Source organism: Cyprinus carpio, chromosome A16, assembly GCF_018340385.1.
Source record: "Cyprinus carpio isolate SPL01 chromosome A16, ASM1834038v1, whole genome shotgun sequence".
Taxonomy (NCBI): Eukaryota; Metazoa; Chordata; class Actinopteri; order Cypriniformes; family Cyprinidae; genus Cyprinus; species Cyprinus carpio.
The window spans coordinates 16,243,662-16,257,768 of record NC_056587.1 but is presented as its reverse complement, the minus strand read 5'-3'; the positions used below and the strand labels follow the sequence as shown (position 1 = coordinate 16,257,768).

At 36.0% G+C, this 14,107-nt stretch overlaps 2 protein-coding genes across 4 annotated transcripts in view; one reads left to right on the top strand and one right to left on the bottom strand.

The window, feature by feature from the left end:
- The window catches only part of LOC109071982 (oxysterol-binding protein-related protein 10-like), a 42,729-nt gene extending 38,420 nt beyond the window's left edge, over positions 1-4,309 (bottom strand). The window contains exons 1-3 of one of the 3 annotated variants that reach the window (XM_042772953.1): positions 4,144-4,308; positions 3,816-4,041; positions 28-203 (exon numbers count right to left, since the gene is read on the bottom strand). In XM_042772953.1, coding sequence (XP_042628887.1) covers positions 28-203; positions 3,816-4,027 — 388 coding nt within the window. In that variant the 5' untranslated portion in view covers positions 4,028-4,041; positions 4,144-4,308. Of the gene's footprint in view, positions 1-27; positions 204-3,815 lie in introns of all 3 variants that reach the window. The other 2 variants (XM_042772954.1, XM_042772952.1) reach the window with 2 other exon arrangements.
- An 819-nt stretch (positions 4,310-5,128) lies between these two features.
- On the top strand, positions 5,129-12,653 carry LOC109071984 (glycerol-3-phosphate dehydrogenase 1-like protein). The gene is made up of 8 exons (XM_042772955.1): positions 5,129-5,309; positions 5,697-5,874; positions 7,466-7,606; positions 8,985-9,123; positions 9,232-9,344; positions 10,570-10,806; positions 10,950-11,056; positions 12,050-12,653. The coding sequence occupies exons 1-8, from the start codon at positions 5,266-5,268 to the stop codon at positions 12,144-12,146; spliced, it is 1,056 nt and encodes a 351-aa protein (XP_042628889.1). The 5' UTR covers positions 5,129-5,265; the 3' UTR covers positions 12,147-12,653.
- Positions 12,654-14,107: the final 1,454 nt, after the last annotated feature.

Sequence of the window (14,107 nt, the reverse complement as noted above, 5' to 3'; positions counted from 1 at the left end):
AAACCCCGACGAGGGGAGGCCACTCACCCCGCAGTTTGAAGAAATCTCCATTTGCAGCACAGACTGTGAACATATAGGGAAACTCGTCGCTTGGGGCCACCGAGGAGCCAATGAGGGGCAGGGACCCTCGTGGCTTCTGGTTCTTACTGTGCTCGTTAATGAAATACTGAAGCTGGCCAAGCTCAGGGTCCAACACAAAGTACCTGCATGATGAAAAACAGAGAGGAGAAGATGGTTATATTACAACTAACCTAGATTTTGACAGCGTGTGATGCCTGACGTGTTCTGAGTGATTGCTCTGAATTGCTAAGCGGTTGCTAGGTTTTCTTTTTGGTTGCCAGGGTGCTGCTATGCAGTTGATAAAGTATTCTGAGTGGCTTTATTACTGCATGGCTATGTGGTTGCTATTGTGGTCTTGTTGGTTGCTGGTGTGTTGCTACAGTACGTGGTTCCTAAAATGTTCATAATGGCTGCACTGGATTTAGGGCTGCAACAAAATATTATTTTGATAATCAATTGAATGATTAATCAACTAATCTTAAATTATAACAATGATTAATCAGGTTTTGATCAATTATTCAGCTTTTGCAATTAGTTAAAATACGGGGTTCTATGTAATCTGCTTTATAGCAGAAAATCATGTTGTAATTCTAACTGAAAGTGACCCTGACAATGTTTTTCATGATGTTTCGCTTTAAGCCATGGCAGCAATATAAACGAAGCCCAATTCCACAAAAAAACACACACACACACACAAAAAAAACATTTTGGCAACACCGTCCGAAATATTTTCACAAGCACCGTGTTTTTTTCTGTTGGATTATATGCGAGAGGTCTGAATTACAGTCTTGCACTACAGCGCCACACTGGTCAAACCACATTATTGCAGGCCCTTACATTAGGTCATATGAGATCAAACGACCATTCGACAACAAAAATATTTGTTGATAATTGTTTGTTTATAATGTTGACCGCATTGCTATGTGGTTGCTACAGTGTTCTTGTTGGTTTCTAGGGTATGCTACAGAGTTTCGATTGTGCTCCGAGTGGTTTAATTGCATTGCTATTTGGTTGCAGAGGTGTTCTTGTTGGTTCCCAGGGCATTGCTATCTGTTTTCTATAGTGTTCTCACTTCTGTGCAGTTTTACTGCATTGCTATGGGGTTCCTAGGATGTTCTTGTTGGTTGCCAGGGTGTTGTTATGGAGTTGCTAAAGCATTCCGGGTGGTTTTACTCTGTTGACATGGGGTTCCTACCATGTTCTTGTTGGTTGCCAGAGTGTAGCTATGAATTCTATAGATTCTTTCCAGGCATTTTATTTTATGCCAGGTGAGATACTAAGTCTGATCACTTAGAAAAGTAGCAGAACACCTCTCTTCAAAATTCTGCCTAATTTGAGGTATTATTTATGTCAGTAACAGAAATGTGTGAGTTACAGTATGTGCCAATCTTTACTACCTTAAAAAGTATGAACAATAGTAACAGTGATGCTTGCCTTAGAAAACAAAATACATACGGCTAGTACAACTGGCCTAAAACAAAAAGCATATGAGAGTTTTACGGTGGCCATTATTACTGTCTCTCTCCTTTCCTTCCTCATTATTCGTGATTCATTACATGCCACGTCTGGTTCCCCAGTCAGAGCCAACCAGAGAGTTGCTTTATACAGGATCGTAACTCTGCAGGGAATGGATTGTAATCACACGGTTTGGGTGCTGTAACACAACAGCCACCTTCTCTTAGTAAAAAATGGATGTGCTGCCAATTTCTCTTGCACGGTCTCTCTGATGGGGTCTCTGAAAGCTATACAAAGACACATCATTATTTTAAAAAGCAGCTAAAAGTATGAAGATCAAAGCGGCAACCAATGTGTTGCTTTTGATGGCAGAGGACAGATGATCACTGTTGACCTTTGGTGACATTTGCTTACATAACCTCATCCTCCAGTGAGAGACCAAAAAAAAGACATTGTGGTACATCCCCTTACCCTTTAAAAAAATACAATAAAAAAGATAATTTAATATAATATTAAATACACTTTTATATAATATTAAATATAATAATTTTGACTAAATGACTAAATTAAAACTAAATAAAAATTGCTTAATTTATTTGTATATTTTAATAACTTTTTTTTTTTTTTTTTAAGTTTGATGGGAAATATTTTACTTGTGGTAAGATTTCATATATTCTGGTACCAGTGTATAATACGGTAAAACTGTAAAAAATGTTTCTATTTTATTTACATATTATTCAAAAATGCATGGTACTTCAAAGAATGCCCTTAAATATTATGCAACATGATCAAACTCTAACTGTTCTAACATGTTCACATGCGTGTCTGTTCAGGTGCGAATTAATGAAATTCATGATGGACATTAGCAGTACTATTCAGTTAGTTATCCTCTCCAAGGCCCAATTCTCATCAGGTCAAAGTACTGTATTGAGTGGTGTGAAAACCTCTCTCTCAAACACACACCCACAAATCATTAAGCACTAAACAGTGACTAGTGTTGAGGTTAACGTGAGGGCTATTTCTGAGCCATTGCAGAGGGTGGGTAACCCTTCGGTCCTGATGCTTGTTATATGCTTGGACTGTTCCCTCATTGATCACTGGACTAAGCAACAGAATGAGCACAACATTATGGATGCGAGGGATTTCCCATCACGGATGAGTCATAGTCTCTCCCAGATGAAAGAGACTTGACTGTGGGCTGTGCTGCACTCAACCCTGCAGCACACACAACCATGAAATCCGACAAAAAAATCTCCTGCTTTCAGTGAGAGGCTCTTGCTTTGGAGTGTTTCTGCATAGCTCAGCTGGTAAAGAGCTCATTTCACATTTAGATTCCTGACTACAAATAGACTCTTTCATTATGGGAAGGTCCTTTAAAACGGATCATTAAATAATGACCTTTCAGAACACTGATGTCTGTTTTAGGATGCAGGAGATCTTCTTAATTATCTCAAGACTAGATTTTGTGGAGAAATAAGCATACTAATGTAATTATACAATACAGTACAAATCTGCAGTGAGCCTGTAGGATAAATCAGATCATAAGAGAATATTACATAACACCAGAACGTAGATGGTAGGCAAACTAAGAGGCATGATGTGCATCTTCTATAGCAATAGATTTCATCAAATTTTACAAAATGCAACATTACAGAAATATGACATGGACAGTCAAAAACCTTTAAAATTATCATGAAGAAAAACATCAAATGTATTTACTTTTTAACAATGACAATGCGTGTATGTGTGTGTGTATATATTTGTTTGTTTTATTTTATTGATATTATTATTATTATTTTATTTATTTTTTATTTTATATTGTACAATTATAAACCAAACAGTTTTATTTTATGCATGACGTCATAATGAATAGAAATATATATTAATTGTATTATTTTATATTGCTATCGCTGACAAAAACACGATCCATGGGTAGGTGGATAAAGCTGCACAGATGTTCAGCATCAGCGGAGGAGAAACCAAACAAACGTAAACAATGAAACATGATTTCATTCATGTATAGCGTCATAATGCACTAAAAAAAAAAGAAAAAAAAAAGCGTTCTGTGCATTGCTGGAAGATGACGTGTCTTCATTCTGTTATCCAGAAACTGGATGTCATGGCAATGATGGAACGAATTATCAGAAATGCCCAGCATGTGGAAAATCTTACATTGCATTACATTTACATTTAGTCACTCTTATACTGGACTAACGTTATAAGTCTACGACGAAACACATTCGGCATCCTGTATGGGTGTAAAAGTTGTGAAGTGTGAGCAAGCGCCAAAAACTCTTTACCTGTGCTGCCAGCCTTGTAGTAAATTGGTGTATTTGTTCAAAACCCCTTCCAAGTGTCGTTTTGGGGTCTGAGACGGGTGAGTGTCCGAGACATCCCCTGTTCCCGGACTATACGAGCCGCTTCTTGGCTGTCTGTGAGCGGGATTCCCCAGATCCAAGGACCACTTTCCTTTACTGCTCGCTGAATGCGACACGTTCAATGTTTTTTCCATGATTATTCAAAACTCTGGGTAATACAATGTGACGGTTCAAAATCCAAAGCACAGTTTCAAAAGCAAAAAAGCAAAAATACTGCTGAAAATGATCATCGTATGGAGAGAATGCTTGCCTTGGACACTTTAATGGGCTTCTCCGTGTTTCCATTGGAATCATAGTGTGGTCACTCCCCTCCCGCGCTCCACCGACAGGAATGCTGCAGCTTATAGGCTACAACAGAAAGGCGCTCGTGAATGTGAATGTGATGGCTGAACGTAAAACCACTCCCCCTCGTTGTCATACGTACGGAAAAATAGTATTAATAATAATAATAAATATTATAGAAATATATGATGTAAAATTACATTGAAATAATAACATTAAATAAAAGAAATAAAATAATAAAAATACATAAACAAAAATAAAAAATACAAAAATTAATAAATGTGACAATTTACAGATATAAACTTATGATTACCTCTTTATTATTATTTTTATTATTATTTTAGTCTTCATTTAATATTTTCTGTATCGTGTTATTATGTGTCCTTTGAGAAGGAAATTGCACTACTGTGACAGTCGTAAATTTTTTGAGGGGAAAAAAATAATTTCCACACATTAAAAATTATATTTTTTTTAATAACGTGTTTTTTATATATATTGTCGTCGTTTTAAACATTCAACAGTTTAAAATTGTGGGTCTTATGTAAAGGTAAATAAATTCTGCACATAAAAGGCATTTTTTTTTTGTGTGGCGGTGGCAAAAACAGAAGGGGGTGGGGGGTGGGGGGGTCATTATGCACACCATTATGTAGATTTTGTCCTCAATGCAGTATTTCTTTAAAACTATGAGTATGCATTAATATAATAGATATTAATGTAATGAACTATTACGTTTAAGGAATATTGTTCACAATGTATTCAGTTATAAGCTTCATTCTACCATATAATTAGAGTGAATAATTAGTTCCAGACCTAATGAATTGCGGTATAAACATAAATTGAATTAAACGATTCGCCAGTCTGTGTCACTGTTTTTACAGCAACTATTTTAGACAGCGAATAGTAACCTAAAAAATAAAAATAAAAAATAAATAAAAAACTACAAATCCCAGAATCCCCAGCTATCGTTGATGACGCAGTCAAAAATGGACCAACACGTTCACTCCCACCGAGTAACTGCTTGATTTTATAGTATTATTACCTTTATTGTTTACTTGAAACAGTGATCCACTAGTGGAAAGAAAAAGTGGTTATGGCTGCTCCGCTGAAAGTATGTATTGTTGGTTCAGGAAACTGGTGAGTATGAACGTGTAATGATTAAATATGATCAATATGTTATTGGTAATGAGATTAATATACAGAACATATGGCGTGGACCAGCTGTGATGGCTCAGAAAGTGCTTACTTAGACTGAAGCAAAAGTTTAATTCCCTGTGTAAGGAACAGCAGTTACAGCGAGCTGATATTCAGATCCATATTTTAAGCATTATTATTCTGGGCAAAATCAAGTGATTATTGATTTAACTGCATTGATATGAAGATCTGCATGCTGTATAACATTTAACTGCAGCTGGCAGAGCAGTTTCTCGAAGATGTAAACCCTGCTTGCAATGTCTGCATGAACTACTATTTATTAACAGACTGGCATTTAGATTAAAGGTACTGTTGTGTTTTTCTCTGCCAGGGCTCTGCAATTGCAAGAATTATTGGAACAAATGCACAGAAACTCCAGCACTTTGCCACCACAGTCAAGATGTGGGTTTATGAAGAAATGGTCAACGACAAAAAGCTCTCAGAGATCATCAACACAGAACACGAGAATGTCAAGTACCTCCCGGGCTACAAACTCCCAAAGAATGTGGTAATACAGTGTTATGGGTACCCCAAAATTTGGTAAATAATAATAATTATGGATAATAAATAATTATATTTTTGGTATAAAGAAAGGTAAACACTGTGTAAAGTAATATATATATTGATTTATTTTTAGATTTGTTTTTTTTTTTGTGTAAAAATTTCTGTACTTTTTTTTTTTTTACAAAAAAAATTATCGGTTAAATTAGGGCTGTGCAATTAATCGAAAAAACGATTTGATTTCGATTTTGGCCTCCAACGATTATGAAAATCCAATAATAGATTTTTTAACGATTATGTGCCCCATTCCGCCACTTTTTCTGCGCTTTTGTTCGTCCATAAAACCCCTAATTTCCAGTGCAAATGTTTTTAAAATCAGTTACATGGAATTTGCAAAATGGGGCGTGCTTATCAAAATATATGATTAGGCGCTGCACGGGAAATATCGGCCGATAATTAAACGCTTTCTTTTATCAACGTGGATTTTTGCGCAGCTTGTCAGTTAACAACGGCTCTGTGTAGTAATAGCTCTGTGTGAAAGCCACGCATCTGATGGAATTTACTGCTGATTAGAGAACCGAGCTTTACTGACGAGATGCGCATTAATTATCGGCTCGATATTTGTTCGGCCGATATTTATATTTATTCATGTTTTTAAAAGCGTGAAAGAGAACTTGCGCTGCTCTTCAGGAAGAGATACGCGCTCAGAGACAGAACAGAACACGGACACTTAAAGTCATCTTTTAGCTCAAGGTGCGAGCCTAATCGGTCAAGTACTGTACATGCAAAAATGTGTCAAAATGCTGCGCTTGGTGATTATTGATGTATACCTTTGTCGGTCATGTAATAAATGAATGTAAAGAGTTGAGAATGAAAATATGCTTGTAACAGTAATTTGGATCTGTGCGGCTCTTAAAGTGACAGCGGGCTATGTTTTATTTTACATTTGATTATTCATTTCTGCAGTAGGCTGTACCACGCTACATGAACCTTTTCATATAATCTGCAATAAATACAAAACTAAAGCCAAACTTAAACTGAAATGAGACATAATAATAAATGGTATAGTGAATAAATTAAATAATCATACTGCTTGAGACTTGCATAAAAAAAAAAAAACATTGAAGCACAGTTTAATTTGTATCTTTTTATTCTATTGTATTTGTTCCTTTGCTTTTTTATTACTGATAGTTTAATTATTTTCAATAATTTTGAGGACTTTTTGTTTGTTTGAAATTCTGCTGGTCTCTACAATGTAGATGTCATAGCAACCTTATTTACAGGAAATACATATTTGATATGTATCATCTTTAAATAAATCACTCATATAAAGTTTTGGTCATATGGCCCCCTCATAATCTTGTTAAATAATCATGATTACAATATTGACCGAAATAATCGTGATTATGATTTTTGCCATAATCGAGCAGCCCTAGGTTAAATATTGCACTTAAAATTGATATTAGTCTTTCTGATTTGCGTGCTTGCTATCTGTTGACCATCATTTGAAACCAAATCATCTTTTGCACATAATTCTGAATAAAAAAGTCTTATTCAAATAGGTATCATATTTTTGGGGTTTTAACTTTTTCCTGTAGGTCGCAGTGCCACAGCTTCGGGATGCTGCAGAGGGTGCCGACCTCCTGGTTTTCGTGGTCCCTCACCAGTTCATCCGGAAACTGTGTGATGAGATGGTGGGCTGTGTTTCTGAGAAGGCTCGTGGAATTACATTAATCAAAGTAAGAATGCTTGTGTATAATTGAAATCGTAGTGCTTTTTGATTGGCTTTACAAAGCTTTATTGAAGATTTAAGGTTATGTCGTTGTTTGACTATAACCTGATGTGGGTTTGACAGCACCTTTGGAGCCTATATGGTAACCTAATTTTAAACTAGATAATGGGTGTCAATTAGTGGTGTCATGCACTTAAACCACACAAAAGAATGGGTGAATGGTGATGTTAGAGTTAAGAGCAAATGATTTGTGCAAGGTGCAGCTTGACCAAATTTAGATGGTTCATTTGTCTAAAAAATGTTTATATTGCTTTATCAAACACATTTTATTTTTAAAATGTTATGTTATGAAAGGAGAAAAAGTGTTTGTTTAAAATGTGGTATAGACAATTTTTTCCCCTTTAGTAATATTATCTAATTAATTTTACTTTGAATAAGTAGTGTAATATATTATATAAAATTTACTACAGAGATGCAGTTTATTTTATTTTGGAAAGTTGAACTCAAAATCAGCTTAAAAAAAACGGATGGCTGGGCCATATGCTCCAGAAATGAGCATGATGATGATTCTCATAATGTTTGCTCTTTGTGAAATAAAATGCATTTTCATAATGCACTAATGAGAGACAGTACAAACAAACAATAATTTATTCCTATTATGCGATGATAGTGAATGCCAGAAAATTTTGTTTGTTTGTTTGTTTTTTATGGCAGACAAAACAAAATGGAACAAAATGTCCATCTATTACAAATGAAGTATTTGTCTAATTAATTTAATAATAATCCTGTATTATATTCAGCTATAAGCAAGCCAAATGCTGCCCACAGCAGTATTTTGGTCAAACCTTGTGCGTCCTCTTCCGTGCGGACAGGATGTTCAGGACTGAACAATGCTGAGAAGTCTCTGACTTGATATCTTTTTAAAAGAGCACCATATGTGGAGTGACTCCTGGGTAAAAAAAAAAGACCCTCTGGCCTGCTGGCAATCTCTTTGTGTGCAATTTATCTCCTGGTGCCAGTTTGTCTCCTCTGTTACTGGCTGTGCCGCACATCGCTTCATCTCTGCAGTTATACCTCTCCAAATTTGATTTATCCTTTCCACTTCACTATTTGAAAAGTAGTCTAGTTTCTCACAGTGTTGCATGTTTATTTTAAAAGATATAGTTTGTCTGTTGTCTTTTTTCAGATTTCTTCCCATTTCTTGTGTACTCATTTCACCTTCTTTATTATTTTTGTTCTGCTTTAGTGTTCCTCCTCATTTTTTGAGTCATTAGGCAAAGATGGTCCAAACAGCTGTGCTCCAGAGTTATATCTGCTGAGGGGGAATAGTGTGATGCTGCTATATTAAAAAAAGCATGGTGGACCCTTTTTTTCTTTCTTTGTAGGGCATTGATGAAGGACCAGAAGGAATGAAGCTCATCTCTGATATCATTCGGGAAAAAATGGGCATTGACGTCAGCGTCCTAATGGGAGCCAACATTGCCAATGAAGTGGCGGCCGAGAAGTTCTGCGAGAGCACCATTGGTGAGTGTAAAATGTTTGGAGCTATTCTGTAGGTGGTGTCGCACTTTGGCAACTAAATGCTAAAAACCACCAGGAGCTAACTAAACAGATATTTTCTTTGATCCACAGGCAGCAAGGTGTTGGAGAACGGCGTCTTGTTTAAAGAGCTCCTGCAGACGCCTAATTTCAGAATCACCGTGGTGGATGATGCTGACACAGTAGAGCTCTGTGGAGCCCTCAAGGTAAATATCAGTCTTGTCTTGTTGCTCATCCCGGGGGAAATATCTTGATTCAGGCACCTGAGATGCAGAACTCAGACCTCTGTGTAAAGAAGAGCTTGCGCTGCTGAATTTACAATTAGATGCTGTAAGGCTGCTGTTCTCCTCGTAAACACATTGTAAAAATCGTTGCAATATTGGCAAGCTTTGACAAATACTCTTGGTTATTTACAACTTAAAGGGATAGTTCATCTGAAACTGAAAATTCTGTCTTCATTCACTCATGCTCAAATTGTTCTAAACCTGTATGGCTTTCCTCTGTGGAACACAAAAGACTTTGAATTTTTTTTTTTTATCGTTTTTTTTCCACATTGGTTTTATTTTTGTCCATACGATAGAAATCAATGGTAACCAAAACCTTCAAAACCTCATCTTTTGTGTTCCGCAGAAAAAAGAAAAAGTCATACAGGTTTGAAACGACATGAAAGTGAGTAAATGATGACAGAATTTTCACTTTAGTCTGATTTTTTTTGTTGCAAGTGTGTGTTTAATAAGAATAGATTTTGTGTTGAATAATGAATTGACTGCTATTTTTTTTGATGTAGTGTGTTTGGTTTTGAATTTGGGCAGTCGACCTCAAAAAAGATAGAAAAGATAATACATTATAAAAGACACAAAATATAATAAAAAAATATATATATATATATATATATATATCTGAATATATATATATATATATATATATATATATATATATGTGTGTGTGTATGTATGTATGTATGTATGTATATGTATGTTTATATATTTATTTATAGTCCACCGGCTTCATTTCAGTTGCCAAAGTGCAAATTTTAGCTCTAACTAACAATCTAATAACCCTTACTTCTGTATTTCTTACTGTTTTAGCATATTAGAATGATTTCTGAAATAAATTGCATTTTAAAATAAATTAAAATAGAAAACGGTCACTTTAAACTGTAATAATATTTCACATTATTGCTGTTTTTTTATATTTTTGATATAAACAGGGTGAGCATAAGAGACTTCTTTAAAAAACATAAAAAAAATAAAAAAAAACACTTACCAACTCCAAACATTTGAATGGTAGTGTATCTAATGCTAGAATGTGGGATTTGTGTTTTTGTCACTTAAAAAAATATCGGACACTAATTTGTACCCTATTTATAGAAAGTGCCGGATACATTGCACCATTCTAATAACCCTCACTTTCTTATTTACCCTGTTTTAGAACATTGTTGCAGTGGGCGCAGGCTTCTGTGATGGTCTGCAGTGTGGAGACAACACCAAAGCAGCTGTCATTCGGCTGGGATTGATGGAGATGATCACCTTCGCTAAACTCTTCAGCAAAGACGATTCTGTGTCTTCCGCCACATTCCTTGAGAGCTGTGGCGTGGCTGACCTCATCACCACCTGCTACGGAGGACGAAACCGGCGCGTGGCAGCGGCTTTTGCCAAGACAGGGAAGGTAAAAAGAAAACCGGTTTATTTCAGCCTTTCATCACTTGCTGATGGCATGTAATGTATGTTTTATGGATTGAAGGAAGACGCTGAGCATTAGGCACATTTGCTGATGCAGAAAAGATCAATACAGATTTCTTTTTCTTTCAGAGCATCGAGGAACTGGAGAAGGAGATGTTAAATGGACAAAAGCTTCAGGGACCATTGACTTCTGCTGAGGTCTATCATATCCTCAAACAGAAGGGCCTAGTGGATAAGTATGTGTAAACATTTTTTTGGTTGTTAGCAGTTATAAATAACACAGTCATAATTATATATTATTATATATTTACAATAGCCTTTATGGTCGTGACATGATGCTTATGTAGGTGTCAGGTTTGAGTCCCAAAACCACCCACCTCAAGATAATTATGGCACTTTATCTATTAAATAACCCCCCTCCCCCTCCAAAAAAAAAACTTTCATGAACAGTTTTTCATATTTTACAAATTTGTAAACACTGATTACAGGAAGAGTAACCCTGATTTGCATGTTTATGCTGATTTGATTTGCATGATTTTCTAGCAATAGAGTTCGTACAAAAGTTTGTTTATAAATATTCTTCTTTTTAATGAATAATTTTATCCCCTGTGGCTGTCATTATGCATTTAAAATAAGTAAGACATTTCCAGAGTGAAGATCTCTCTCTCTCTCTCTCTCTCTCTCTCTCTCTCTCTCTCTCTCTCTCTCTCTCGCTCGCTCGCTCGCTCTCTCTTTTGGTCAAAGAACTTGGGTTTTCTGAAGGAGTGTAGTGATTATTTGTACCTTAAATATGGTACAAATTAGTGTCCAGCAATTTTTTTTTTAAGTTATAAAAACACAAATCCCACTTTCTAGTATTAGATACACTACCATTCAAAAGTTTGGGGTTGGTAAGATTTTTTTAATTTTTTTTTTTTTTTTAAACAAAGAAATTAACACTTTATAAAAATGTAAAAATTATAAAAATTATTTGAATTATTGGTCAATGCTATTTGCCATAACAGGATCTCGCTTAAAAAATCAATAGAACACTAATTTGTGGAAAGTGCTTGATTCATTGCATCATTCTTCGTTTAGCAGACAGTGTTTTTTTCAGAGTGACTTTTCTACTGCAGTGTCTGTCCACCTGGAGCAACCTCTGGGCTAAATGACTTGCTGTAGGGCACAGTGTTCTTTGTCTATATGCATTTGCAAAATTGGTGACATCTTAAATTTACATTATTCTCCAGGTTCCCCCTGTTCACAGCTGTTTATCAGATCTGTTTCGAGGGCAAGCCAGTTCAGGACATGATCACCTGCCTGCAGAGCCATCCAGAGCACCTGTGAGAGTCCCACATTGTCCCCCTTCTCCACCACCGTCCACTATGGTCTGTTATGTTGTCCTACTGTACCTCTAACATTTCTCATTTTTTTTTTTTTTTTTTTTTTTTTTTTCATATAATGTTGTTTTTTAAGCTTCTTTTTTGTCCCAGGTCCAGTTCTAAACTACTGGTTAGGCTTGAACTCAGGGGTTGTTTCTAACCTAGCAAGTGTTGTTGTTATCAAACATGACAATGTACTCAAAGAGATTTTTCAGAAAAGCTATTATCTAGTCTGTTATGAACATTATGGAGTTTTTAACTGTTTTCTCTCTGTCTGACTGCCCTCTTGTGGATGGTCCACAATATCACCTCACTGACAGAGAGATGAAATGCCTCTTTATAAATTAATTACTACAGAGGTCTCTTCATAGAGGCTCACTACACGTTCATATTAAAGGGATACTCCATCCCAAAATAAAAATTTTGTCATTAATCACTTACCCCAATGTCGTTCCAAACGCGTAAAAGCTTTGTTCGTCTTCGCAACACAATTTAAGATATTTTGGATGAAAACAGGGAGGCTTGAGACTGTCCCAAAGACTGCCAAATAAATAACAGTGTCGAGGTCCAGAAAAGTATGAAAAGCATCTTCAGAATACTCCATCTGCCATCAGTGATTCAACCTTAACGTTATGAAGTGACGAGAATACTTTTTGTACATGAAGAAAACAACAATAAATACTTTATTTGACATCTTCTCTCCTCTGTGTCTCTCCAAATCAGCGTAGCGCCATTTTGGCAAATCTGAGCAGTACACAGATGGCGTATGCTCTTTTGTGTCAGCCGCGTAGCGTCGTTTGCTTTCAAACCAAAGTGTAAAAACACAAAAAAAAAATGTATCCTTCCTTGTGGCGAGGCTGACACAGAAGAGCATAAGCCGCTTGCATACTGCTCAGATTTGTCAAAATGGCGCTACACTGATTTGGAGAGACACAGAGGAGAGAAATTGTTGAATAAAGTCATTATTTTTGTTTTCTTCGTGTACAAAAAGTATTCTCGTCGCTTCATAACGTTACGGTTGAATCACTGCTTTTCATACTTTCCTGGACCTTGACACATTTACTTACTTGGCAGTCTATGGGACAGTTTCAAGCCTCCCTGTTTTCATCCTATAAATCTAAATTGTGGTCCAAAGACGAACAAAGCTTTTACGGGTTTGGAACGACATGGGGATAAGTGAATAATGACAAAATTTTCATTTTTTGTGTTTTGTTAATATTGATAAAATTTTCATTTTTTGATAGTTTCATCAGTTCTGATACTTTCACATAGGGTTGGGTTCTAGAAATTTTAACGGTTCTGCCTATGGTTCCTTTCTGCCTAACGGTTCCAGTTCCGATTCCGGTTCCATTAAAATCATTAAACAACTTTAAAAAAATAGTGGTATGGAAAAATGCTCAATACTGTTTATAACTTACTGTCAACTTAATTTAAATGTCGGGAATGTCAAAATTCAACATGCATGTGCGTCTGTGGAGTGCGTGTTATTAGAAACAATGTGCTTAGTAATTAAAGAGGCAGGGCGGCGTTTCTGTTATTTGGTTTGTGAAATGCCGAATCATCAGAACACCGGCGCAAGGCAGCTCACAGCGCTTGGTCACGTGTCGCACCAGAACCGTTTTCGGAACCGGAATTTAAAAATTGTTCACGGTTCCGGTTCTCGGTTCCCAACCCTACTTTCGCAGATCATTTGACACAGACATAAGCTAAGTTTAAAACTAAGTATACACTTGCATTATTTCAGTTCAAATTGCTTCATTTCTTATTAATAAATATTAATACACTGAACATTTTGGCACACGTTAGATGAAGTAAAACTAGATTTCTGTGAAGATGTAAAAATGCCTTTTAACTCCTCACTGGTCAGGAACATTTCTCACAGGTCATTGAATACTTGAATGGTCTCGCTTTGGTTTTGAGGTTGAT

Excerpts from the sequence above, each read along its gene's own strand:
- LOC109071984 (XM_042772955.1), top strand. The coding sequence starts at position 5,266 with ATGGCTGCTCCGCTGAAAGTATGTATTGTTGGTTCAGGAAACTG. Across the intron at positions 5,310-5,696 it reads ATTGTTGGTTCAGGAAACTG|GGGCTCTGCAATTGCAAGAA; the intron begins GTGAGTATGAAC and ends TTTTCTCTGCCA. Across the intron at positions 9,124-9,231 it reads GTTCTGCGAGAGCACCATTG|GCAGCAAGGTGTTGGAGAAC; the intron begins GTGAGTGTAAAA and ends TTTGATCCACAG.